The sequence below is a fragment of the Rhinolophus ferrumequinum genome, chromosome 3, assembly GCF_004115265.2.
Source record: "Rhinolophus ferrumequinum isolate MPI-CBG mRhiFer1 chromosome 3, mRhiFer1_v1.p, whole genome shotgun sequence".
Taxonomy (NCBI): domain Eukaryota; kingdom Metazoa; phylum Chordata; class Mammalia; order Chiroptera; family Rhinolophidae; genus Rhinolophus; species Rhinolophus ferrumequinum.
The window spans coordinates 84,525,936-84,552,079 of record NC_046286.1 but is presented as its reverse complement, the minus strand read 5'-3'; the positions used below and the strand labels follow the sequence as shown (position 1 = coordinate 84,552,079).

Here is a 26,144-nt window from a genome sequence, read left to right as displayed (position 1 = left end):
GAAGCCCCAATCTCCTCCAAACTTAATGGAATTGTAGACATTTGTGACCAATCTCACAGCTGATTGGAAACTTTGGCAATAAGAACTACGCGAAATCATTTACCTGAGACTATAGACCTTTTTCTCACTGTTAAGTGGCTACTGCTGCCCTGTTAGTGGGTCCTAATGGACACAGAGGAACTCATTGAAAGAAAAGAAATGACTCTGAACAGATTTCATCCAGCAGTTGGTCTTCTCTGACCGAAATTCCCATAGAGTAGGTCAAGCTTCAGAATGTTCCAATGTGAAGTGATAATGGCACCTCCAATTAGTGACAAAAAAGACCTTAGTAACCATCAAGAACAGGCTACTGAACATCCATTAGATCCAGAAACAGTCTTGACCGTGAATTTACCCAAACTGCCGGACTAACTGGAACCTCATCTGCAAGTCATAGGAGAAGGAAAAGTTCTAGCTTGCAACAGAACACAAACTAATACACGTAGAAAGAACTAAGAAATTAGAAAATCAACACTTGGCATAGTATTAATTGCTTCAGGTAAGAATCATCAATGGATGCTAAAGCGAGTAGGTGAAAGTTTGATGAGAAACAGGACATTTGCATAGATTTAAGTATTTTTAATTGATTTAAAGCTAATCACTCAAATACTTTTTAGTTACTTATTAACTAATAAGTACAAAATACTTAATAATTACCTATCTTAATCAAGTGGTAAAGTCAACATCACAAGCAATGGGACAAATTGATACAGGAGGCCCCCAATATGATCCACTGAGAAGAACACAGCATCACTTCTATGTTGTTCCTGCCAAGAATGTAAAACCTGAATGTAATCTTGAGGAAATAATCAGCCAACCACAAACTGAAGGTCAGTCAACAAAGTAGCAGGTCCGTCCTCTTCAAAAGTATCAAGTGAGAAAAGACAAGGAACTGAGCAATTGTTCCACATGGAAGGTGGATATAGACAAGGAAACTAGATACAACAGGTGACCCTGGATTGGATTCTGGACTGAGAAAGAAAGGGCAATTATAAAGGATATGTTGGAACAACCAGGAATACTGAATGGAGTTAATGGGTTAGATGCTGTATCAATGCTGACTTCCTGATATTGGAGGTTGTATTTTGATTTTCAGTAGCATGTCCTTATTTTTTAGGACATACTGAAATACTCATGTTTATAACTTACTTTCAAATGATTCAGAATAATAAGGCAAAAATGGTAAAATAGTAACAAGTGAGAAAGGAATTCATCATACTATATTTGCAATATTTCTGTAAGTTAGAAATTATTGCAAAACAAAAAGTCCTTTTTTGTTTTTTAAGAAGAGGCTACGTGCTTCAGTTCCAAGGTTTAATGGTTGCTTATTATGGCATGTGTTCCTACTGCCCTGGCTTTATTTTAAAGCAGTGCTCTTTCTTGATCCCTGTCCATGCAGCTTTGTCACAACCTGAGACAAAATAGATTGACTTAAAATGAACCTGTTGGCATGCCAGTGTGGGGAAAGTGTGTGTGTGTGTGTGTGTGTGTGTGTGTGTGTGTGTGTGTGTGTGTGAGATAAGTGGGAGACTAAAGAATGAAGCTGTGCATGTACTGGCAGCATATAGTATCCACCAACAAAAGTGTCACTTTGGGGTCTCAGGATTGGTGGAATTAACATTCAAGCTGAATGAAACGGTGACAACACCAAGAACAGTTAATCCCAATGGATCACAGAGCTAACTCCTTACTGTCTGAGGCAGAGTTCACAGTCATTTCACTGGCCCTGGACAGACAATTTGCCCTCATTTGGAATTATAAGACAGATCAGTAAGACAAGATGCAAAACAGAAATATATCCAACCCCATTTTCAAAGACGGGGCTCAGTACCTTCGGAGTTTTCATCCCCATCCCCCTTCACACCCCACAGTTTCTATGGTTCCATCCCAGTGGAGCAAAAGGAAAGAATTGAGTCTGAATCACTTTTTAAACATTTGTTCCTAGTCTGTGCTGCTACAAGGACACACTCAAGAATAATGAATCTTAAGCAAGAAGGAAAGTAAATGCTTCAGTCACATAAAAAAAACCAGTACGTGAGGAGCAGAACTAGGGTAGTTTTCAGTAATGACTGCGGCCCATTGCACTTTAGTTAGGGTTGCAAAGTAAGAAATTTGTGAAGAGAAATAACAACATGCAAGGAGACAATGAACAAAATGTGCTTTGCTCATTTGTTGTGACAAGGATAGATTCATTTAAATAATTCATGATAATGCTTTGCAATGTGCTACTGAATGTACAATGTGTACTTTGCAAAAATAACAAGGCTCAGTAATATCGGATTTGAATCTAATTCTTTGCTCTTAAATTTCTGATAAGTGGAGAGAAGCTACCAAACTTCTGATGAAAATGACTGAGAGAACAGCTTGGAGAGGTGGCCTGGAGAGGGGCAAGTGGCGTTGGCAGAGGTCCCTGTTTTCTAGTTGCCTAGATAGCATCCTTTAGCCTTGTCTGGTGGCTTTACAACTGCTCTGTGGCATGGTAATGGCCTGTATTAGGTGGGTTTCCACATGGATGCCATTGTCACACAGAATAATGACTGGGATTGGGGTATAAAGGAAATGGAGAACCAGGTGCTAAAGTCTTCAGTGAATAAGAGAGAAAGGTGGGTCTGGGTAAAGTCATTATAAGGGATGATTGAAGAGTTTTATCAAAAGATTTAAAAATAATTTGTATATTCAGATTCATAGTTATGTGGATGCACATACACAGAAAAAAATCAGAAGGTTAGATCTGGGCGGTGGGATTATGAGTGCTTGGTATTTTCCTCTTTTTGTTTATCACCATTTTCCAGTGCTTCTACAAAAAGCCTGGTATTACTTACTATTGAATAGACAAAGAGGCCCAAGGCCTTCATACGTGTCCCCTCCAGGTGGAACACACATCCTCCAAGTCTTTGCTTGTCTCACTCTAACTGTCTTCAGACTCCAGAGTAAAAGTCAAATCCTCAGGGAAGGCTTCCCTAATGCCCTGGACTAGATGAGGTCCCTGTTACTTTTCCTTTGTCACTTAGCAAAGTCGTGGCTATTTATTTGATATCTATTGAGCTGGCCAGGTCTGTCTTGGATTGTGGAAAATAAAGACTAATGCATGCACACAGACTTGCAATTGTTATATAATTGCAATATGACTTTCCCAGTTATTCTATAACTGTGGCCAATGAAGCATCATGGTGCTGGAGAAAGAGCAAGGAACTTTATCGGGAACCAGCATGGTAGATACAAGTCAGGTGGCTAGTAAAAAGCTGTTTTCACAACAATATAGGTAACTATATAAGGGGATGATAGAGGATTTAGGGTGGTATTTCTGGGGCCAGAACCCCCCATTCCCTATCAGGGTGACCATTCCTGCTGCCCAAACATTTCTCCATGGGAGGCTACTGTCAGTTCCTACTTAATGCCATCTCATAGCCCTGCTGAAACCTGTATCCTTTATACTTGGTGAGTACTGTAGTGTAATGTAAGCATCACACTATAATGTATCCATTCTTGCTGACCCTCAAATTCGGTCCTTTTGTGGTCTCCCTCACCATTTAATGTCCGTCTCCTCCAATGGACTGTATGCCCCATAAAAGAAAGCATGGCATATGTCTTATTTGCAGCTCGGTTCCAGCACCTAGGATGATGCTTGTAACTTGGCAGGGCCGAAATAAATGTGTGTAAATTAGAATAAAGAAGGAAAAAATAATATAAATTGAAAATATAAAGAGAAAAATCACTGCTTGTATTAATTTCCTGTTGCCACTATAACAAATCACCACCAGGTTCGTCGCTTTAAGCAATATGAATTTAGTCTCAAACTTCTGGGGTCGGAAGTCTGAAGTCAGTCTCACCCGGCTACAGTCAAGGTATTGGCAGGGCTGGTGCCTTCTGGCGGCTCTGAGCGGGGCATCTGTTTCCTTGCCGGGTCAGTTTCTAATGGCCACCTGTATTCCCTGGCTCGTGGCCCCGTCCTCCACCTTCAGAGCCAGTAGCATGGCGTCTTCAGAACTTTCCATCTCTTCCCTGCTTCATCATCACGTCATCTTCTCGTCTGACCCTGATGTCGTTTACGCCCCTTGTAAGGACGACTGTGATTATGTCGAGTCCCGATAATACAGGATAATCCCCCCATCTCATAACCCTTAATCACATCTGCATAGGCCCTTTGCCACACGAGGTAACATTCATAAGTTCCCGGAACGGCAGCATGGACATACTCGTACGTGAAGGCCATTACTTAGTACACCACACTACTCTAACTTCTGAGACATGGAAAATGCACGAAAATATTTACAGCGGTGTTAAGTTGTAGGGTCAAATAGCCAAGGAGAGGCACGGACATCCCCCTTTTTGTATTTTATGACAAGTTTGAGTCTACTAAAATGCGAACTCCAGAGGGCACTCTGTTTAGTGTTGAATCCCATGCACCCAGAACTGTGCTTGGTACACAGTAGTAAATGTGTGTTGAATGATAAATGAATAGATTTTAGCTTTTGCCACCAATCATTTACTTCCCCCTCCTTTGGGTAAAATAATCTCAATTTCTATTTGGTGGTCCGTGTGGTTCTATGGAAGCTGACTCCATCCCTGCGTCCACAAAGCACAAAGTGAATGCTAAGTCAATTCTGTGGTTAATCCCCCATTAGTCAGAAGTGGGCATGAACGTAAACTAGTCCAATTAGAGTGAAACCCAAGCAAAAAAACTTTTTTCTTCAGAGCACAATGGGGGAAACGTAATAATGAACCATGACCACCAAAGGCAGAAGAGAGGGACAGAAAGAAACCAGTTATTGGTTTTATTACTGAACCTCTGGATCAAGCTTCAACTGCAGCCAAACCTTCTTAGGATTTTTCAGTTATGTGAGAAGAAAATATTTCCGTTATTATGTGTCTCAAGTTAGGGTTACTTACAATGAAACACATTCTAAAACCATTAAGTAGCAACACAAGTGAAAGATGGAAAAGGCACCTACAGAACCTGAATCAATAATTTTGTTTCATTGCGTTGAGAATGGAAGTGACGGGACACTCAGGTGATCTGTGTTTCTGCCTCTGAGGAGGAGGAGAATCAGGAGGCGGAAGAAGGCTTGGGGCCGTCAGACCACCCAGCCATGTATCTTATGCTTGGCTGTGTATTACATCACCCTCGGAACTTGGTAAAAACACCTTCCTCAGCTCCATCGTAGGTGTGCTGAGCCAAAATCCCTATGGGATGAAACTTACAGTCTGTGTGTTTACAAACTCCAAGCGGTTCTAATGGGCCTACCCCCTTCTCAGCATTGGTGAATTTGACTTCCCACTGGTCGAAGAGGCAGCCTAGCAGATCCTGATGTTGATCCCAAAGTCAAGTACAGAGGGTGGAACAAATGTGTGGTGGTCTTAGGAGTACATATAACTCCCTTTGAAACCCTAAATTCATTAAACACTTAGACTCTGCACAAGGGTCTGACGGGCTCTCTCTCACGTGTGAAGGACATCAGTGTGATGGCTGAACGCTTTTTTGTTTTTCTAAATCTAGCTGGTTCTCAGAGTTGAGATGACTAGAGAAGTGACAAGTATATAAATGGACTCTTATGGACCACTTTTTAAACCTATTTATCTTCCTTCCACTTTTCTTAAACAATAAGGAAAATCATGGCAGCTGCAAGACGAGTAAATTTCACAGACTCAGTGATGTCAGCAGAGTCAAAGGTTTTCCATAGTCTCGCTTTGCCTCCTCAACAGGTTGCTTTGGTCCACAGGCTGGTATATCCCCTGAGGTGGTTTCCGAATAACTACCTTTTGTGAGCATAGACCCTCACACAACAGAGACCACAGACTAGGAGGTTGGAAGAGGGCATGTCCCTTCCTCTTGTCCCTATTTAAGTCCTCTGGAGAGTGAAGAAAATGTTCCCAGAAGCTCTTTAGCAGCCACTTTCTCGGGTCTCCTTGGGCAGAATTAATATCTACACACCCTTTCCTAAACCGGACACCACCAAAGAGGATGAAATGGTTATGATTCTGTCCAATCCTGAGTTACCCTTGATGGGGCAGGGTGACAGCCACCCTGAAACACGTGATACCTGGGGAAAACAAGGCTTCTGTCAGGAAGAAGGAGAGAAAAGGGGGAATGACGTGGGCGCACAAATAATCAAGAGCCACCAAACATGCGTTGAAGAAGAAAGAGGACAGATCAATCCAGCCGCCTAAGCATCTGAGCCACCCAAACTTTCTAGGTGCCGGCCCCTTTCCTTCAGAGCTCTCATCTCAGTCCTTGCTCGTCTTTACATGTAAGTTACTACTTGGGGGTATTTTTTTAAGGTTATTTTATTTTTTATCGTAAGTCCTAATATATTTTTAAAATTTTTTATTAAAGTATAGTTGGCATACAATATTGTGTTAGTTTGAGGTGTATAACAATGTGATTCAACATTCCTATGCCTTATGACGTGGTCAGCATGGTAAGTCTATTAATCATCTATCATCATGCAAAGTTATTACAATATTATGGACTATATTCCCTGTGTTGTGTACTCCATCCCGAGGGCTTACTTATTTTATAACTGGAAATGTGTACCTCTTCTTCCCTTCACCTTTTTCACCCATCCTCTGACACCTCTGCTATGGAAACCATACATTTGTTCTTTGTATCTGAGTCTGTTTCTGTTTTGTTTTCTTTGTTTGTTTTGGGTTTTTTTTTGTTTTTGATTCCACATATAAGTGAAATCATATGGTATTTGTCTTTTACTGTCTGACTTATGTTACTTAGCATAATTCCCTCTAGGTCCATCCATGTTGTCACAAATGGCAAGATTTCATTCTTTTATGTTGCTGAGTAATATTCTATTGAATATGTGTAGCACATCTTCTTTATCCGTTCACCTATTGATGGACACCTAGGTTGCTTCCATATCACGGCTATTGTAAACAATGCTGCAAGGAATATAGGAGTACATATATCTTTTCAAATCAGTGTTTTTGTTTTCTCCAGATAAATACCCAGAAGTGGAATTGCTGGGTCATAGGGGCATCTTTTTAAATGGATAAAAGTGGTTTTATTATCTGACAATGCAATTCTTACTCATTTTTTTCTTTATATTTAAAATTTCTCTTAGTCATTGTTGTCCATGTTCTTTTCTGGATTAACTTTAGAATCAGTTTCTCAAGGTCCATGAGAAAATCCTACTTGGGGATTTGTACTGAGATCTAATTGAACTTGAAGATTAATTTGGAGAGAACTGGCATCTTTAAACTGGCACATCGATCTATTTATGCAGGATTTTTTTTCTTTCACTATTCTTTAATACAAATTTATAATTTCTTTATTAATGGTCTTGCACTTATCTTTTTAGTTTATGCAACACATGTAGGGAAGCAAAGCTGAGAGAAGGGAGGAAGGAGAGAGAAAGAGAGAAAGAGAGAGAGAGAGAGAGAGAGAGAGAGAGAGAGAGAGAGAGAGAGGGAGGGACAGAGAAACGCTGTGGTAACATAGTTTGAATCCAAGGATTTAGCCCAGCCTGAAGCTAGACAAATCTTAAAACTCAATAAATCACCATTTCTTCTTAAACTGGTTTGAATCCCATTTCTGTTATTTGCAATTGAAAACATTCTGACCATGAAATCAAATAAATGCATAGAGAGAGTAGGAGGAATGATGACAAACATCCATGGAATGTTTCCTATGTATTACGGGCATGCCACTTCTGCTTCTAAGACTTGGTAGGCCATTTAGGTCTCGTGGGCAGCCATTTCCGCACTTCTCTGCTGTAACCTTCCTGGACATTTCCTAAAGTGGTTCTGAAATGCAGAATACAGAGAGGTAGTCTCTGTACGCCTTGTCTCCATTTTCCCATGAATTACCTGAATTGGACTCCTGTTATGCAGAGAATAAAAGGCCACTTGGTGTATCTGGAAGCTAATATCATGTACTTTATAAATGGCTGGTAGTATTATCAGGGCTGCTGCATTTGGGAAGTTGTGCAGTGAATTTCAAGAGGTGCCATTCACACAGATGCCCACGTGAAATATTAGGTTGGTGCAAAAGTAATTGCACTTTAAAAAGTTAAAAATCATTGCAAAAACCCCAATGACTTTTGCACCAACCTAATAGCATCCCTGGGAGTTGTGTGGCATGGCACTCTTGGGTATTATCACTGTACATGATTTTGGATTGCTTTATAGAGGTCTTGAATTAAATAATGAAAAGTCTTGAATGAAGCAAAGTATTGGTAATCTCCTCTATTCAAAAACTTGTAATTTCTTGAAAAATTCTTTCCTCCTGAGAACTATCAAATGAAAATAATTTTCTGATTATCTATCTTTTTGTTATTGTTGCAATCAGGAGTCTTTCAGACATCTTCATTCAACATGCATTTATTGAGTGGCTGCTATGTACCTGGTATTGCTTAAGTATCAGGGACAGAGAGAGTCACCAGAAAAAGTTCTTGCCTTCAAGGAGCTACATTCCCATGAAGGAGACAGATCAGAAAGAAACCAACAAGCACTGTACATAACATGATATCAGGTGATGCTAGTGCTACAGAGATAAGTTAAACATTATTAAGGGAGAGTGGCACAACTTATACAACAGGAAGTGAGAACTTCAAGTGCATGGGTTTACTTAATATAGTCAATGACCTTCCCACTCTCCACTTTCCCTCTGTCCCCATCCCCACTCAATAAAACAGCTTTGCATTTTCCGTTTCTCCTTTTCTTTCAAACTCAAGGATTTCCTTTCTTAGCTTCATCCATCCCATCCCTAAAAAGCACCTCAACAACAAATGCTAATATTACATACGATTACCTATGCCCATCTGGTCTATGTGAAAGGATAGGAACATGTCCAGAACACGGACTCGGGGGAGGGAAGAGTCAGGTTGACCCAAACTTCAAGACTGTGTTAGATATTTAGAACCTCAGTGTGTCTCTGAAGACCCCCGTCTCCTGTCCACTGCCTACACACAGAAATATTCTTTCAAATGGACATTCAGTAACTCACAGTGATGTAGTTGTTCTCTAGCTGTTCTCTATTCAAAATTAACCTAGAAGTATGTTGTTTCTGAAAAATTTATATGAGATTTCTTCACAGTTCACAACTGAGATACACATCCTCACTGAGCCCTCCCAGAGGCTGCTCGGAAAGAGTAGTGGATATACTGAAGTGGGACTTAGGGCGTGTGCTCTTCTAACTGTATATTGGTCGGTACATTTTTCTGCCCTCCAACCCCATTTCCAGTTGGCTCTAAGGGAGGCAAATAAGAAGTGCTAATCCTTCACTGTTCATTATCTCCCTCTCCCTCTCCCTGACACACACACACACACACACTCACACACACACACATGCATGCACATGTACGCGCACGCAGACAACCTATCCTTCTCTTGGGAATGATTTGCATGCATGCTGCCCCACCCACCAGGGAAAGCTACAAGTTTGAACTGCTCCAGCCTTGGAATGAAAGGCCTTTGTGTAAGGTGTTACCGGGTAAGGAGCAGAGGCAATTTGAAACCGGTCTCACCAGTGTGGCGAGGAGACTCATGCAAACTTCTCATGGGTTTCTTGAAGTGTGACAGACACAAACAGCTCAATTTCCTTTAAGGAGTCACAGAAAAGGTCAGCCTCGTCTAGTGGCTGGGAGACAACACCACTGGAAACCATTAGACACGTGGTCATATAAGCATAACGCATTGGGGGAAATGACATGATAGAGGTTTGTAAAAATTGCGGGGATGAAAGATGAGCAGGGAAGACCTCCCAGGAGAGGTGACATTTAAGTTGAGGTGAGAGGGAGAATTTGCCAGAGGGATAGTTTAAGAAGCTGAACCTTTGAAAAATGTCTCAAATATCATAACACTCCATTTAAGAAATCTTCTTAAATCTTAACAATATGGAATATTTATTAGGACAGAAAAGAAAAATCTTAGATATTTGAATATATCCCATAGAGATTAAGAAGAAACTTTTAAAGAAAATTGTGACAACATATTTCTGACCAATACTGCAATATCTTGTTTAAGCTTTATAGCTTTAACTGCCTGAATTAAAACAATATTTTTAAGAAATTATAAAACAAAACATCAAAAACAATGGCTTCTCTGCCTTGAAAACAAGGTATTTTGCACAAAAATAGCCTAGCTTAAGTATAAAGATTTCAAGTATTCAAACAATGATAAATTCTCTCATTTATTCACAAGGTTATTCACAGTTATGGGGGGAACAAGGACTGTAGGAATAAATACGATTCAAAAGAAATGCTTAATAATTAATTGAAAGTTGATTGCTCTGTCACCATTTGACCCAGCAATTCCATTCCTAGGTATGTACCTAAAAGAAATAAAGACATCCATATGGAAAAACTTGTGCACAGATGTTCATAGCAGCATTATTCACAATGCCCAAAATGTGGAAACAACCCAAATGCCCATCAATTGATGAATGGATAAATAAAATATAGTATATCCATACAATGGAATATTATCTGGCAATAAAAAGGAAAGAAGTGCTGATACATGCTTCCAAAAAATGGATGAACCTTGAGAACATTATCTATAATACATGAAAGTAGCCAGTCACAGAAGAAATGTTTTGTATGATTCCATTTATATGAGAAGTCCAGAAAAGGCAAATCTATAGAAACAGAAGGTAGATTAGTGGTTGCCCAGTGCTGGAAGATAGAGATGAAGAGTGACTGCTAGTGGTTGGGGGTTTCTTTTTGGGGTGATGGAAATCTTCTAAACTTTGATTGTGGTGATAGTTGCATAACTCTGTGAATTTACTAAAGCCACTGAATTATATTCTTTAAATGGGTGAATTTTGTTTTCTGTGAATTATATCTCAACAAAGATGTTTAAAAGAAAGTTGATTGCACTAACTTTAAAGAATAAAATGAGTTGGGCTTTCAGATTTAATTAAAATTGAGCACAGTTCAAATTGGATTAGACGATCGGCACGTGGTATCTGCAGATGCTGGCAGGCAAGAACTGGCTGACTGAAAGAAATGGGGAGGAAGTCGTATAAGAAAGACTTAATCCAGACTTTGGGGAGTGAACTGATTGGTGTTCAACAACAAAAACCACCACTACAAATTAAAGATGAGTTCAGGATGCCAAATCTAGAGACCAGAAATTCACATACAATTTCCCCGGAAATCAGCATCCCAGAATATGTAATAACAGCTTTGTGGAACTATGAAATACATACCGCTCTCTACAGAAACACAGCTGCTGTGAAACAAAGCAAAGTAATTTCACTGAACAGATTAATTTCATATCTTTGTCACATCGAAAGAAGAATTCAGGTACCAGACAAAGAATGCAGTTTCCATTGACAGAATGTCAGGCTTCATGTTAATAAGCCTCAAACTATACCACAAGATCTCCAATGACCTCTAGTGGTTACAACTAGAATTGCTTGGTTTATGATATATGGCGACTACACCACAAAGCAATTATGGAGGTGAGGTTTGGTCTATTGTTTTCTTATCTTGAAAGCTGTAAAGAAGCAGGAAAAGGAAACTAGCCAATAACTGCAATAAAAAGTTCGCTTCCCTGGTTTTTAAGCATTGAAGAGCCTATTTCTCTGTGGCTTGTCTTTGCAGCCTCTTTCAACACAGCCAGGAAGGTGTCTGTCTCCCTTCTGTGACTCAGGGACTTTATCAGGGACAATTATGCACCCATGGATGCTGGAGAAAGCTGACAACGGAGGAGGTAAGTGAGCAGGTAGGAGAGATGAAATGGCTGATCGCAAGAGATGGGCATGAAAAAGTGCCAGAAAAAGTGGGAGGCAGGTGTTACAAACTACAATGAGCCAATTTGGTCTCGCATGGCTCTCGGGTACTTTCTGATAGCTACCTAAGAAGACCAAAAGTTAATCTCTTCTCAGAACCTCACCACCAGGTTGTAGTGACAGCCATTCAGACCAAATGATGCCACACTTAGACTTTCAGTAAGCAAACCTTAGTAAAAAAGCCCAAACTACTTCACACAGTCTCTTCTGTAAGCTTGATGAAGTCCCAGCTCTCTGTCCTTTGGGTGAAAGTTTTACTCAATTGAGAAAGGGCAAGAAACAGGACAAGTTCCAGAAACAGGATTCTATCACTGCCCTCATCGTTGGTCTCAGGCTACCAGAAATCCCTAGGCCATTAATTTGGGGATGAATCCTGGGAAACCATCCTTACAAGCACCTGCAACAAGCCTGGCTGGATTCTTCAAATCTTGGCAGCTGGGGGGTTCTCTAGAATATCTTGGTCTATCCCACATCTGAATACCTTTCATTTCACCATAGAGAGTCCATTTCTAACATTCATCTGGCAAGTTAACAAGCCACTAGGTTGCTCTTATAATAACTGTAATGTCTGATATTTGCTATGCTGATTAGCAAAGTATCTGATAATAACAGAGACTGTGACCTTTTCAACACAATGCTAGCTAACTGCCTCTAGAGGATTAATTCCTGGTCAAAATGCTAGCTAGCTACCCTGATATTTCAACTAACACCTTCAAATATCACATTGTCTCTGCTGGAGTATTTCAAAGTAAATTCAACACATAACAGGAGGGAAGGGTAAGGATAAGACCAAGGACCCACTGGCAGTCAGAGACCAATGCGGTACAAGACTTGCCCTTATTCCTAAATGTTGCTACTGAGACAAGTTAGTTAGCATGTTGCTAGGCAGACAGGGGGGTCCCTGGTGGAATAAACAAAATAACAGCCATATCCTGAAACTCCAGGCCCTGGAATGTCTCCTTCACTCCAGGACAGAGACATGAGAATACGCTTTGAGGTTAATAGATAATCTCAACTCCCTTCTGGCCAGACAAAGGAGCAGATCTGATAGATAGGAATGGGTTGGTGCGTTAATCCCTTCAGGATGAGCAAACAGGACAAACCTAATAGATGAATTCCATTAGAAGGCTCCAGCCCCCTTCCCCAAGCAGGCCAGGGAAGGTATGAAAGTAAGAGCTTTTGCCTCCGTCACTGGGCACCCCCATTCGGGACCCCCTCCCGCTCGGGAGCTGCAACCTCTTCTCCTGTCTCTAATAATCTTCCTTTACAACTCTTTGCCTCTCCTGGGTCCGTGTTTCCATTCTTCGGTCTCACGAGACATGATCCCGGCCCACACCCAGAAACTGTCGGCAGATTCAACATCATTTACATCATTTGGGGACTCAGAGAAAAATATTCTTACTTCACTACCATGGTGACTTGTCAGTTTTCAGATCCATCCATTCCTGTAACAGATATCTATGGAGTGCCTACCTATGTACCAGATATCTACTTGAAATATCTTGTCTGATAGCTCCAAGAAGAATTTAATATACTAATCGAATGTTAAAAAGTCACTGGCTGATGCTATTTATAAGTTTTTGCAAAAACGAAACCTCCCATGGTGGTAGGAAGATATTAAAGCCCCCAAGGTTCCGTTTCATCCTCAAGGAGGAAGCAGCACTAGAAGAGTGTGTTTATAAACCTTAAAATATCAATTGCTTTATTTGTTTTTTCTAGGGGAAAAAAAACTCTTAAAGGTTATAGAAACATTTGACTATATTTTTTTTTTTTTGAGAACCAACAATTACATCTTAGGCTACATTTACCTTAATTGTGATTTAGTGCATCGTAAAAATATCGTGAATAAGAATTCTTGACGTTGCTTGTTTGTCCAGAGGTCAAACCAATGACTTATAAGAGCAACTCTTTCCAGAAAGAGCTATAAAGGGAAGGAAACGACATTTTCTTGTATAGTTTAATATATTCTTAGTTGCTAAGCAATCCTTAGGCAATCTAACAACCTCTCAGCTAATATTTGCATAGCACATTACAGTTCACAAAGCACTTTCACATATGTAGCAGAGGTCTCTCCCTTTAGCTTAGACTGCTTTTATTCAGCGATACAGACGAGCCCAGGCTTGTTGGGTGGGCTGGTGGAAAAGGCTGGGGTGATGTGAGTACCGAGGGGCCCAGGGAGGCATCTTTCAAAACAAAGAGAGAATCCTGGCTTTTGTTTCTACCTAAGCCAATATGGCCTGGGGAAACAGATTCCAAACATTTCATCTTGAAAACACAAACGGGCTACACCTGTTTAATTGTGAAAACAAGGCAATTTAAAGTAGGTATGATTTCACTAACCCACAATCCTATATCTTTATAGTATCCACCAAAATGAAAGTTAAGAAACATTGTCAAATAGCCATTGTTAGATGTGTCTCCAGGGAAGACATACCCCCAGAACCAGTGTCCCCCCCAAACCTGGGTTTCAGTCCAGCTTTGCTCACATGGCATATACAACCTCACTGGCTCTTTTACTCAGTCAGGCTTTGGCCGTCTGTCTAGTTTCCTTCCCGTGTGAATGGGCCTGAACCACACAGGAGCTCTGAGGACCCAGACAACCTCCATTATGGTCTGACAGAGCCATTCAATGACTATTTGCACTACCTTTCAAAGGGGGCATCCCCAGGCCATCAAACCATGCAGATGGCACAGAAGGAAAGAGAGGATTAAAGAAATACACAGAGAAATACACATTAACACTCTCCACTCCAAAATGCCACCCGAACACCTTCTCTTTTCTCCTCCTCCATTACAGCTAACAGTGTGTGTTCTGGAGATTTCTAGCTTGTCCCTGGAGGTACAGAGGAAAGGGGAAGACTGATCTTGAGCCTCCCATAAGGTAAGAGCTGGGGACTGGGGTGAGAAGAGACCATGTTTGGCACAAATGTAGGTTTATTTTTGCTTAAAGTAACTCAAAAACTAAATTCTTTAGAGGTTTTCTTTAAAAAAAACAACAACATAGCAACATGAGACCCACAATGTCATAGTAAAATTAGCCATACTAATTAAACTTGTTTTACTCGAGAGTATGTAACTCACCTGTCTATTTAATGACTTGTTGTTAAACGGTGTCCAGGCACTGAATCTTGTGTGGAAGCTCTCCATTTCCAGAGTTTTCCTGGAAGAATCCCCAGCTGACATCTCAGCAAGTTATTTTCTTCCAGTCCTAGAAACTATAGGTTTATTTCAATAGATGTTTAGTTAAGATCACCTAGGAATATCCAGTATATTAATGTTGTTCTTATAGGAATCATACAATTACAGCAATTCATTTACATACACATAATTACTGCAATTCATATATATATATATATATATATATATATATATATATATATATTTTCATGGAAGAGAATCCATACAACTATACACAAGGAGTTCATGCATGCCAAATTATTGTAATTTATTCTGTCCTCATCTACTTGCACCCAAATGTGAATCTAAACCAGAGTTGTTTTTTCACTTTTCTGGGAAAATGACTCAGAAATTGGAATGATTCTGTATCAGCCAGGACTACTGACTTTCTCTTTCCCTGGAAAGCAAGAATGTGAAGGGCTCAGAGAGGGTACTCCACCTCCCGATCTTTTGAGGACACAAATCAAAGAGGAGTAGAGAAAAAAAAAAGGATAATGTATTAGTTGTCCATTGCTGCATAACAAATTATCCCAAAATTTAACAGCTAAAAACAACAAACCCTTATTATCTCAAAGTTTCTGAAGGTCAGGAATCTAGGCACAGCTTAGTGGAGTATTACGTTATTCTACTCAGGCTACCATAACAAAATACCCCAGACGAGGTGGCATGAACAACAACATTTTATTTTCTTCCAGTTCTGGATGCTGGAAGTCCAAGATTACGGTGCTGTCAGGGATGGTTTCTGATGAGACCTGTCTTCCTGGCTTCTATATAGCCACCTTCTCGCTGTGTTCTCACAAGGCCTCTCGTCTGTGTGTACACACACACACACACACACACACACACACACACACGCAGATATCCCTGGTGTCTCTTCCTCTCCTTCTAAGGACACCAGTCCTCTTGGATTAAGGTCCCACCCTTACAACATCATTTAACTTTCATTACCTCTTTATAGGTTCTATCTCCAAATATAGTCACCTTGGAGATTAGGGCTTCAACATTTGGGGGCATATAATTAAGTCCATAATAGGTACCTCTGCTTCAAGGTCTCTCCTAAGGCTGCCATCAAGGTACTGGCCAGGACTTGTCTCATCTGAAGGATTTGGAGCTCGTTCATTAGGTTGTTGGCAGGATTCAGTTGCTCCTGGGCTCCTGGACTGAAGGCCTCAGCTCTCACTGGCTGTTGGCTGGAGGCCTCCCTTGTGTTCCTTGCCACATGGGCCTCTCCAGAGGGCAGTTCATATGGCAGCTGGCTTTCATCCGAATGAACAAATGAAAAAGCAAGAGAAGGCACAGAAGAGAAAAGCCACAGTCTCTTTGTAACCTAACCTCAGAAGTAATATCCCATCACGTTTGCTCTATCCTATTACTTAAAAGCAAGTCACTAAGTCCGGCCCACACTCCAGGGGAGATTATTATACAAGAGCACGAACAGTAATTCAGTCTCTCCGAGTTCACCCTTTAGGTCAGTTCCCTTCTTTTCTCACATGCAGAATACATTTATCCATTTCTTAAGGAACACACCCAAAGTCCCATCTCATCAATAGTTTTAGCTTAGGTCCTAGGAGATATGAATGATTCATAACAGTTTCCACAAATCCAGATAAATTTCTTCCTGACCTAGAGATCCCTGAACTAAAAAGCTAAGTTATCTGGCCCTAGCCCCTATGCACATGGTAGAATAGGGAAAGGATAACTTCAATAAATATTCCCATTTTTAAAGGAGAAGGATGACATATAAAAGCGTTAATCCCTTGCAATTTGGTGATTCTTTTGAGAAAGCCACAGTCTCAAAATCTATCTCAAGTTATTCATTTGATTCTAGGCAGTGCTACATGCCACAATTGTTAGATATCTCTCTCTCTCTCTCTCTCTCTCTCTCTCTCTCTCTCATTGCAAGCATTTTGAGCCTATCAGGCTTCCTTAGGAAAAGCCAAACCCTAAGTCTCCTTCCCTGAGATATCTTTCCAGCTGAATGTATTTGCTGGGCACTGCCTTCTTCCATTCACAGCTTCTAATGATAGTGCGAGAGCTACACCCTTGACTTGGTCCTTGCTGCTAGGCGGAGTTTTAAACCGCATTTGTTGCTCAAAGGCCTTCTCAGTTGTTTTTTTCACTAGTTGAAGTTGCGAATCAACTACACCTTCCAACCTTGCAAGTACCTAAGTTTTTTGGCTATTTCTGAATTCCTTTATATTCCTACTTGCACACCAGCCAAATATATTCTGAGTGCCTCTATTTCTTGTAATACCTTGACGAATGCAGCCATTAGTCATGAACTTGTTCTAATAACATCAATTTTCTGCCTCTTTGCATAAAGTACAAAGCTCATTAGGTATATAATATGCCCTTTACCCTATTCAAGACTATAGTTTTACAAAATTTTTCCACTACGTAACGTAACATGGATTACCATCTTTCCAAGTGTCCAATAACAATTTAATAACAATTTCATGCTGCCAGACATGAATGTTAATGCCACAGAATTTGAAATTTGTTGCTGTTATTATGGCAGCACCTTAATCCTGGAACCAATATTTGTATCTACAAAGCATTTAAGGAAAAAATAACTGTAAAGTTACATAAAATCTTCAAGAGAATAGGAAAAGTTGGAATTATTCCCAAGTCTTTTACAAAGACAGCATAACCTTGGTACCAAAACCCAACAAGGACCTTACAAGAAAGGAATATTATAGGTTTATCATTATAAACATAAATGTAAAACTCCTGACCAAAATATTAGAACACCAAACCTGGCAATCTATAAAAAAGATACTATATCGCCACCACGTTGGATTTATTCTTGGAATGTATATTTGGTGTAATATTACAAAATCAATGTACTTATCATCACTTACAAAATAAAGGAGAAAAATTATGTGGTAATCTCAGTAGATACAAAAAAAAAAGTGCATTTTTTAAACTTCAACACCCATTCATAACAAAAAAACTCTTAACAAACTAGGACTCGAACAGAACTTCCTAACCCATATAAAGACATAGGAAACATGGCAAACATTAAATGTAATAGGAAATGTTGAAACTTTCCCTCTGATAGCTACTACCACCTTTATTCAACTTTGTTCTGTCCAATGTAATAATGCAATAAAATAAAATGTAAAATAATTGAAAATGAAAAAATAAGATTTTCATTATTTATTAATGGCATAATTGTATGTAGAAAATACAAAACAATCTACAGATTTAATGCCTAATCTTAGCAAGCTTGCTGCCCATAGGGCAACATTTAAAAAAAAATCTGTATTTCTTTATACTAACAACAAATCTTTATTAAACAACCATATATCATTTGTAAATAATTTTTTAAATGCAATTGAAACCAAAGAGGAACAAGTACTCCACACAGAATACTAAAATTTTTAATCAAGAAAATATTTTAAAGATTTAAATAAGAGTATACATCTGTATAGATGTTGGTTCTATCAAACTAATCTATTACTCAATGCAATCTCAGTCAGAACCCAGCAGGTGTGTGTGTGTGTGTGTGTGTGTGTGTGTGTGTGTGTGTGTGAGACAAATTCATTATAAAATGTGTATGGAAATGCAAAGGGTCAAGAATAGCAAAGACAGCTTCAAAAAAGAACAAAGTGGTAAGACTCTACATTACATCAGGACTTATTTCTTATAAAACTAGTGTCAATAAGAGCATGAGATGTTGACACAAGAATAGACAAATAAGTCAATGGAACAGATCAATTGAGTCCAGAAACACTCACGTATGTATGGACAGTTGACTTACGACAAAGGGGACTCTGTAGAGCAGTGAGAAAAGGAAGATTCTAATGAGCAGTGCATGGAGTAGAACAACTGTTCAATGGGGCCCAGCTGGCCCTCAGGATCCTGAGAAAATAAGTGATTATTGCTTTAAGCCACTAAATTTTGGGGTGGTCTGTTTTCAGCCATAATAACTGATACAAAAATTGGTACCTGGAAGTAGAGTTTATACCATAGCATAACTTAAAGGACATGGCATTGACTTTGGGAAATCTCAGCAAGTGACCATTGGAAAGGGTGGTGGGAGACTGTTAGTGGAGACTGAAGAGCGGTGAGCTTCCTATGAAAGGCTGGGAAAGGGGTGACCTGTGTTAGGTAACAGTGGAAGGTTTGGCACCTCCATTGCCTGCATTACTGTGGACCATAGAAAATGTACCAAGGAATATGTACACGTGGCTAAAGAGGTTCCAAGCAGTGCACAGAAAATGCTGATTGGCTTCTTTAGCTGCATAGGATACAGTAAGAGGGACACGACATTGCCTGAAAGATCTATTGACATTTTGGATAGAATTTAGTGGAAATAAGTAACAATCTAATACTTGTATCTTCAACCAGCCAAAAGTCTCAAAGGAATTAATGGCCTCATTTCAAAATCCTCTTTGATAAGGCCTTTGAAAAGTTTTGGTGGCACCTCAGACACCCTCTCAGTTAGAAAATAAAAAAGTTTCTCAGGATCTTAAAGACTTTGTCCCACAGCACAAGGTAGAGAAGGGCCTATCGCACAGAAATTTGTGGATATAACTTTTGTCCAATAGAATGGGTTATAATTAGATACATAGAAAGTCCATAAAATTATCAAAAAGTTCTGGTGAAAGAATGGCCAGTTTGGAATAAAAGGGACCAAGAAAGTTTGAAATAGGCTCTGAGCCTCCAACTTTGTATAGGCAAGGAGCAGGCTGAGAAAGCCTTGTAACTGTAACCACAGAGCATTTCTTATTGAAACGGATGGGGGACAGAGGGCAGAGCCAAGAGAAACTGAGAACAATGGATACCATAATCAAGGAATAATCACGGCAACTGGCCTGGCTGGATTTCGGAATCGCTAGGTACCAGCATCTGCCATGTGCCCTCAGTCTCCTGCCTTTGTGAATAGGAAAGACTGATGTTGTTATCTCACAAGTGTTTCACCAGTGTGAGGAAGCTAGGTGTCTGGGAGACAGCTGGGTTCACAGGTCTCTAGATCAAGAGAAGCCAAGAACAAGGAGCCTCATTTGCAATTGGATCGGATGCACAGCACAAGAGATTGAACTTCAAGCCTAATCCCATAATCGGATGAGACTTTGGGTGTCTTGGGATAGGGGTAATTGTATTCTGCACGTAAAGGCATGTGAACTGCTGTGGCCAGAGGGCAGAACGTGGTATATTGTCCATACGTATGGCCACGAAATATTGCTCCCATCCCTGTAGCTACATACCAGTTCTCCCATCAAGAGGTGGAGTCTATTGCACTCCCCCGCTTTGAATCTCCCCTTGCGCTGTCTTGTTTTAACCAATGGGATGTTGTGGAAGTGAAGATGTGTGACTTCTGGGTCTCAGCCTTAAGAAAAATTGCACTTTCTATTTTTTGCACTCCTGAGATCTAGCTGCGATATAAATAAGCTTGGGCTAGATAACTGAATGATGAGAGACCACATGGAGAAATAGAGGTCCGGCCAGCCCTCGGCTGTTTCAACCACCCCAGCCAAATCACCAACTGTGTGAAGGAAGCAGTCAAGACATTAAACAAAACAAGCTGGAAACAAAATAATACATTTTGTATGGTTTAATTTATACAAAGTTCTACAGTGTTACAAGTTAAGATTGTGGTTATCTTCAGGGAGGAAAGAGGGTAGTGAAGTGGAGGGACCTGAGAGGGGATTCCGAGCCGCCAGTAGTGATGGAGTAGTGGGAGCCCTGGAGTTCACTTTACAATTCACTGAGTTCTACACTTTCAATGGGCATATTTTCTATAGGTTTATTTCCATCAAGATGTTTTAAAATAAGATTATTTACAAAATATTAAACGTTATTAAGTACCTAGGAAAAATAAAAGTACAAACTTTATGAAGAAAATTATAAAACTTTGCTGAAAAACATTTTTAAAGACCTAAGTAAATGAAGAGATATGCGTATGTTTTATTCATAAATTAGAGACTCAGAAGAATGAAGAGATTGATTCTCTCACATTGATCTACAGATTCAATGCAATCTCAATAAAAAATCCCAAGAGATATTGTGGCGTGTGTGTGTGTGTGTGTGTGTGTGTGTGTACATAACTTGAAAAGCTGATTCTAAAATATTTATGGAACCTTAAAGGGCCAAAAAATAGTCAAGACAAGACAGTCTGGAAGAGCAAGGCAGGGAGACGTGTTTCTAGATATCAAGAAAGCTGGAGTAATCGGATGACATGGTATTAGTATGAAGACAGACATCTAAACAAGGAGAATAAAAGAGAAAGTCCAAATGGACTCATGTACACATGAGCACTAGTTAGATGACAAATCAGAAGAAAAGATGGATTTTTCCATTTATATAAAACAGTATCTATTTTTTTAAAAAAAAGAAATAGGACCCCTTTCTCACACTGTACACACACACACACACACACACACACACACCAATTATCTGAAGGCTTTTTTACGCAAAATCAATTACACATGGTTTGTGAATCTTCAGAAAACAAAGATAAGAACCATGGATGATGTCAGAGAGACAGATTTTGGATCAATCTAAGTGGGAAAACCACTCCTTCAGCTGCTTTAGCTGTCTCAGGAGGTTATGTCCATTACTGGAGATATTAAAACACAAATGTACTGACCAGTTGTCAGTGAAATTCTAGCTGAGATTCAAGCATCAGAAATGTCTAAGTTTCTAAGCAACCATCTGTTGCTATAAATTCCAAGAAGGAGAGAACAACCGGGCCTGGAGTAGCTGAAGAAACTTTATTGGAGAGCCAGAAGATTCTAGAATAAGATAAACATTTGCAGTGCCTCTACTCTTACTACACTTCAATAAGATAGAAGCACATTTAAAAAATGAATATATTGGAAAGGCATGCACCATATTAGGAACAATTTTAGAAATATTAAAGGGCAGCATGACAGCACCAAATTTGGATCCCTGCTCTTACACTTCCGTGCCTCCAAATCGAAGTTTTACAAGTAATGTACTCTCTGAGCCTCAGTTTCCTCGCGTGTAAAGCAAGGCAGTGATGTGTCTTGGCAAACTATAATATACTAATGTGTTGTTCAGATAAGAGCTTCATGGCAATGTGGAAAATTAAACACCTTCTTCTAAATTAGCATTAAATTAAAAAAAAAATCCTTAGTTTCATAAGATGCCCAGCTGTTGTTGTGTGAAATTCCTCCACGGGCCAACATAAGGAATTTTTATTTAGCAAGCTCTCAAAATTGTTAGTTTCCTCGGTGTTAAGGGATTACTGAGTTACATAAAAAGTGGAACATTACAGAAGGAATAGTCACTCTGTTGGCTGGAGGGCTTACATATGTGAGTACGGTATATCATATATAGATATATAGAGGGTGCCAAAAAAAAGGTATACACATTTTAAGAAAGGAAAGCTGTATTAAAATTGTAATACTCAATATATACTGATAACAAAAGAGGAATACAAGTCACGTTTGACTTCTGCAATTACAAGAGGTGTTCAAAGTGGTTAATATCATCATCCAGACACTTCTGATTACAGGGAACTACTGCTTGAGCAACGTTGACCAAAGATCCACTTACATACATTTTTTTTTGCACTCCTGGTAGATATAAATGTAAATATAGATATGGATAGATAGAGATATAACTTTCCAAAGGATTATATTCATTCTCTAATATGTAAACTTTGTTGATTAGTTATTCACCTCAGGGAGAAATGACATGCTGGCAATCACTACTTCTTTAAATGGAATGATTATTTTTCATATTCCAGCATTTTATATTTCTCCAAATAGTAGCTCCATAAGATATTCATAGGTATTTCCCAGAAAATCAGGGTCTGTGGTTAAATATGCTTGGGAAATGCCTGATTGAACAAAATTAAACATGTTTCTTTTGGTAGGATGTTTTGAATACCAGGAAGGTAGGGTCACTGGGAGCCATTTTAGAAGCTGCCTACCATTTTAGTGCCTGCCAACGAGTAGGCATTTGGCAGCTATCGAGTAAATGAATAATTGTTCACATCCACCAACTTTGCAAAATATAGGGCTGTAAAACAAGTTACTGGCTAAGAAAAAGCCAAATTCCTTCATTGATTATTAGGATTTGACAACTGTGTCACAACGGTGGCAACTGATAAACTTGTGTGATCCTATTAGTAATTTCTATCATTATGTAAAATGAGTTAAATGTTAAAATAAGCTTAGAATTGAATTAATAAATAGATCTGACAGATTCTTTCATGACGATAGCAAATGAGAAGAAAGAGAAGTATTTCAGGGTACTTATTTGCGATGAGGATTCACTCTGAGGTAAGATACTTATTGTCAATTATGTTTACAACCTGGCAGTCATCAGTATCTTCTAGTATCTTTAGAAATATGTACGTGGCATTTCTTCCATGAGAAAGTTAGATTGTATGCATTGGAAAAAATCTATAGCAAGTCTTCCTCCTAAAGCAGGAAAAAGGAATAAACTCCTACAGTGTTTCCCCGAAAATAAGACCTAGTCAGACCATCAGCTGTAATGCATCTTTTGGAGCAAAAATTAATATAAGATCCGGTCTTATATTACTATCTTATTTTACTACAATATAAGACCGGGTCTTTATGTTACATTATAAAGACCCGGTCTTATATTAATTTTTGCTCCAAAAGACACATTAGAGCTGATGTTCCAGCTAGGTCTTATTTTCGGAGAAACATGGTAGGAGTGGAGAAAAAAATTTTAATCCCTTAAATATGACTTCCAAGAGCTTATCTGTGTCTAAAGATTGTAGAAAAGAGTGACAGTACAAGAAAAGTACATGTGATTAGTGACAAAACAGAAATGAAAGACTATTCCAGTTAAATGCAATGTCCTATATTCAGAGCATGTAAAAACATGATTTATTTTGAACGTAAACTGGTATATAATTTTTATGAAATGCACAAATAAACAATGGATAATGAAAGTGATGGCATGTTTTGAGGTGACCTGCACTGTTGATAGCACAGGAGGTGACAGGAAATGCCACACTCGTGAGCCAAAACCGGGCATAATCAAACGCTGGATTTGCTCAGTTTACAGCTATAAAATTAAAGCTATAAGAAGCAACTGTACCATTTAAATTCATTCAGGAAAAATAACCAGTTATGTTGCTGTAAAACTTTCAAGTCCCTAATCCCTACTTTCTCCCACTGAGAGAATTTTAGGGCATGATTGCAGAGGTTCCTGAGGTACACAAATGTCAAGAGGGGCCTGAAGGCAATTGCCTGGGTTGCGCTGAACTTTAGTGCAGATGATGTCAGAATATTCAGCTCTGATATTTATGGCAAGGTTTATTAATAAGCACAGTATAAGTACTTTTATAAAGATACCTATTTATAAGTACCAAGGCTTAATTATTTGTCCTATTCATGAAATCGTAGCATATTAACCCAGAGAGAGACGATTATAACCATGAATTGATTTTCTGTAGATTCTTTGTGTTTCGCCTTCCCTCCCTTCCCTGGCAGGGCACTGCGCTCTCACCATGACCTGAGCAGCTTTACCTCAAAGACTGAAGTGGTGCTGGGGAGAAACAAAACGTGTCCTGCGTAGGGTCAGCTTTGAGTTGGGCTGTGAAGAGGAAACGCCTCCTCCGAGCATTCATTTGGGATCAAGTCATGGGGCCCTGTGGAAAACGCTGATTTTCATAGGACTCCAAACTGGATTCCACTAACAGACTTCCTCCATCTGCCAGTGCTCATCTTTCCTGGCACGGAGTCCAAAACTGGGGTGGGAAGGGGAGGGGAGGGTATCCTCCCCCACCCGGACCTGTGTCCCACGTGCGTGCTCCGGAGATGAGAGTTTATTAGTCGCAGCCGAAAACAAATCTGACTCTACGCAAAGGTTGTTTTGTTTCTCTCCCGTGCCACTTGAGTGTTTTGGGTAATTCGGAAGTTGCCGAGGTTCTCCCAGGACATCCAAGGGGAGCCAGGTGCCCTGCCTCAGTGTTGCATAGGATCGTCGCGAGGCTGCATGGGGAAACTGTAATAAACCGGCCCGGGCGCTGTGTCCATGGGAACCCAAGCAAAAGATGCGCGGCCCCAAAGCCAAGGGCTTTACCTCCGGTCGGTGGCTGAGAGATGCGGCAACGAGAGGCTGATCCTCTTTGAACCACGTACTGAAAAGCCGGAGCAAAACTTCGGATCTCTGCTCAGGGTGCACAGTGGCACGCTGTCTCCATAGCGACCCAACAACAGGGCCCAGCGCCCCGCCCCGCGGGTCCCACCCCTATGCAGTTCCCAAGTCCTCCCGCCAGGGCGACTCGACAGGACCCGCCCGGCCTGAGTGTCCAGAAGCCGGGCTCAGACGCCAGGCTGCAGGACCCCACGGGAAGACCTGGACACCAAAGCCAACGTTTGCTTGGTCTCAAAGAAAGCCAGCAATTTTAAGGCCGTGTGATAGGAAAGGTGGGGTTTCTTATTTCAGCAAATCCTCAGACTATTTTAATACTTATTGTCAATGTTAGCTTACACAGGAGGCACCAGAACCAAAACCGAAAAACCAACCAAACAACAACAAAAACCACCCTTCTTAATTGGTTTCTAATAGTTCTCGTCAAAATGCCTTTAAGTGGTTATTGTGAAGCCTTTGTTTTCTATGCAGGTGAATAGTTATCCTCATGAAAAGATGTTCACAATATGAGAAGCAGGTTAGAAAACTGTATGAATAGTATGATCTAATTTTTGTGAATATAAGAACTCTGGGAGTATGTACACAAATACGTTAAATGGTTTGCTCTGGTAGTATTTTTAAAAATCATCTGTAATTAAAATTTGTCCACAAGGAATATACAATATCCATATAATAAATATTTTGTAAATCAGGCACCTCATTTTTTTTCCTGTTGCCTTTAACATGTTTAAGTTTTGTAAAAGGATATACATTAGATAAGCTAAAATTCTGTTACCTGGGACCCACTTGGGGTCCCCTGACACAAAGGACAAATGAATAAACAAGGGCAGTCTGCTGCTCTGTCACTAATCCACCGGAAACAGCTTGTGCTTTACTCTATCTCAGGACCTATCCAAGAAAAACATGTCGCATGGCAGTTTCCTTTTCTTCTGTCAGACCCTAGAGTGTTATTTTTCCTCTCGAATCCCTATTCTCTCAACCCAACAGAAACGTTTCCCAAGTTGCATGAATGAACCTGGAAAACATTGTGCTGAGTAAAAGAAACCAGTCACAAAAGGCCATGTATTTGTAAGATTCC

The 26,144-nt window shown here is 39.9% G+C and overlaps 1 protein-coding gene across 1 annotated transcript in view; it reads right to left on the bottom strand.

Annotated features, from left to right (window-relative positions):
- Positions 1-25,089, bottom strand: part of ECT2L (epithelial cell transforming 2 like) — a 72,997-nt gene extending 47,908 nt beyond the window's left edge. The window contains 3 exon segments of the mRNA XM_033094355.1: positions 13,591-13,703; positions 14,864-14,997; positions 24,995-25,089. Of these exon segments, the coding sequence (XP_032950246.1) occupies positions 13,591-13,703; positions 14,864-14,965 (215 nt within the window). The 5' untranslated portion in view covers positions 14,966-14,997; positions 24,995-25,089.
- Between the last annotated feature and the right edge of the window lie 1,055 nt (positions 25,090-26,144).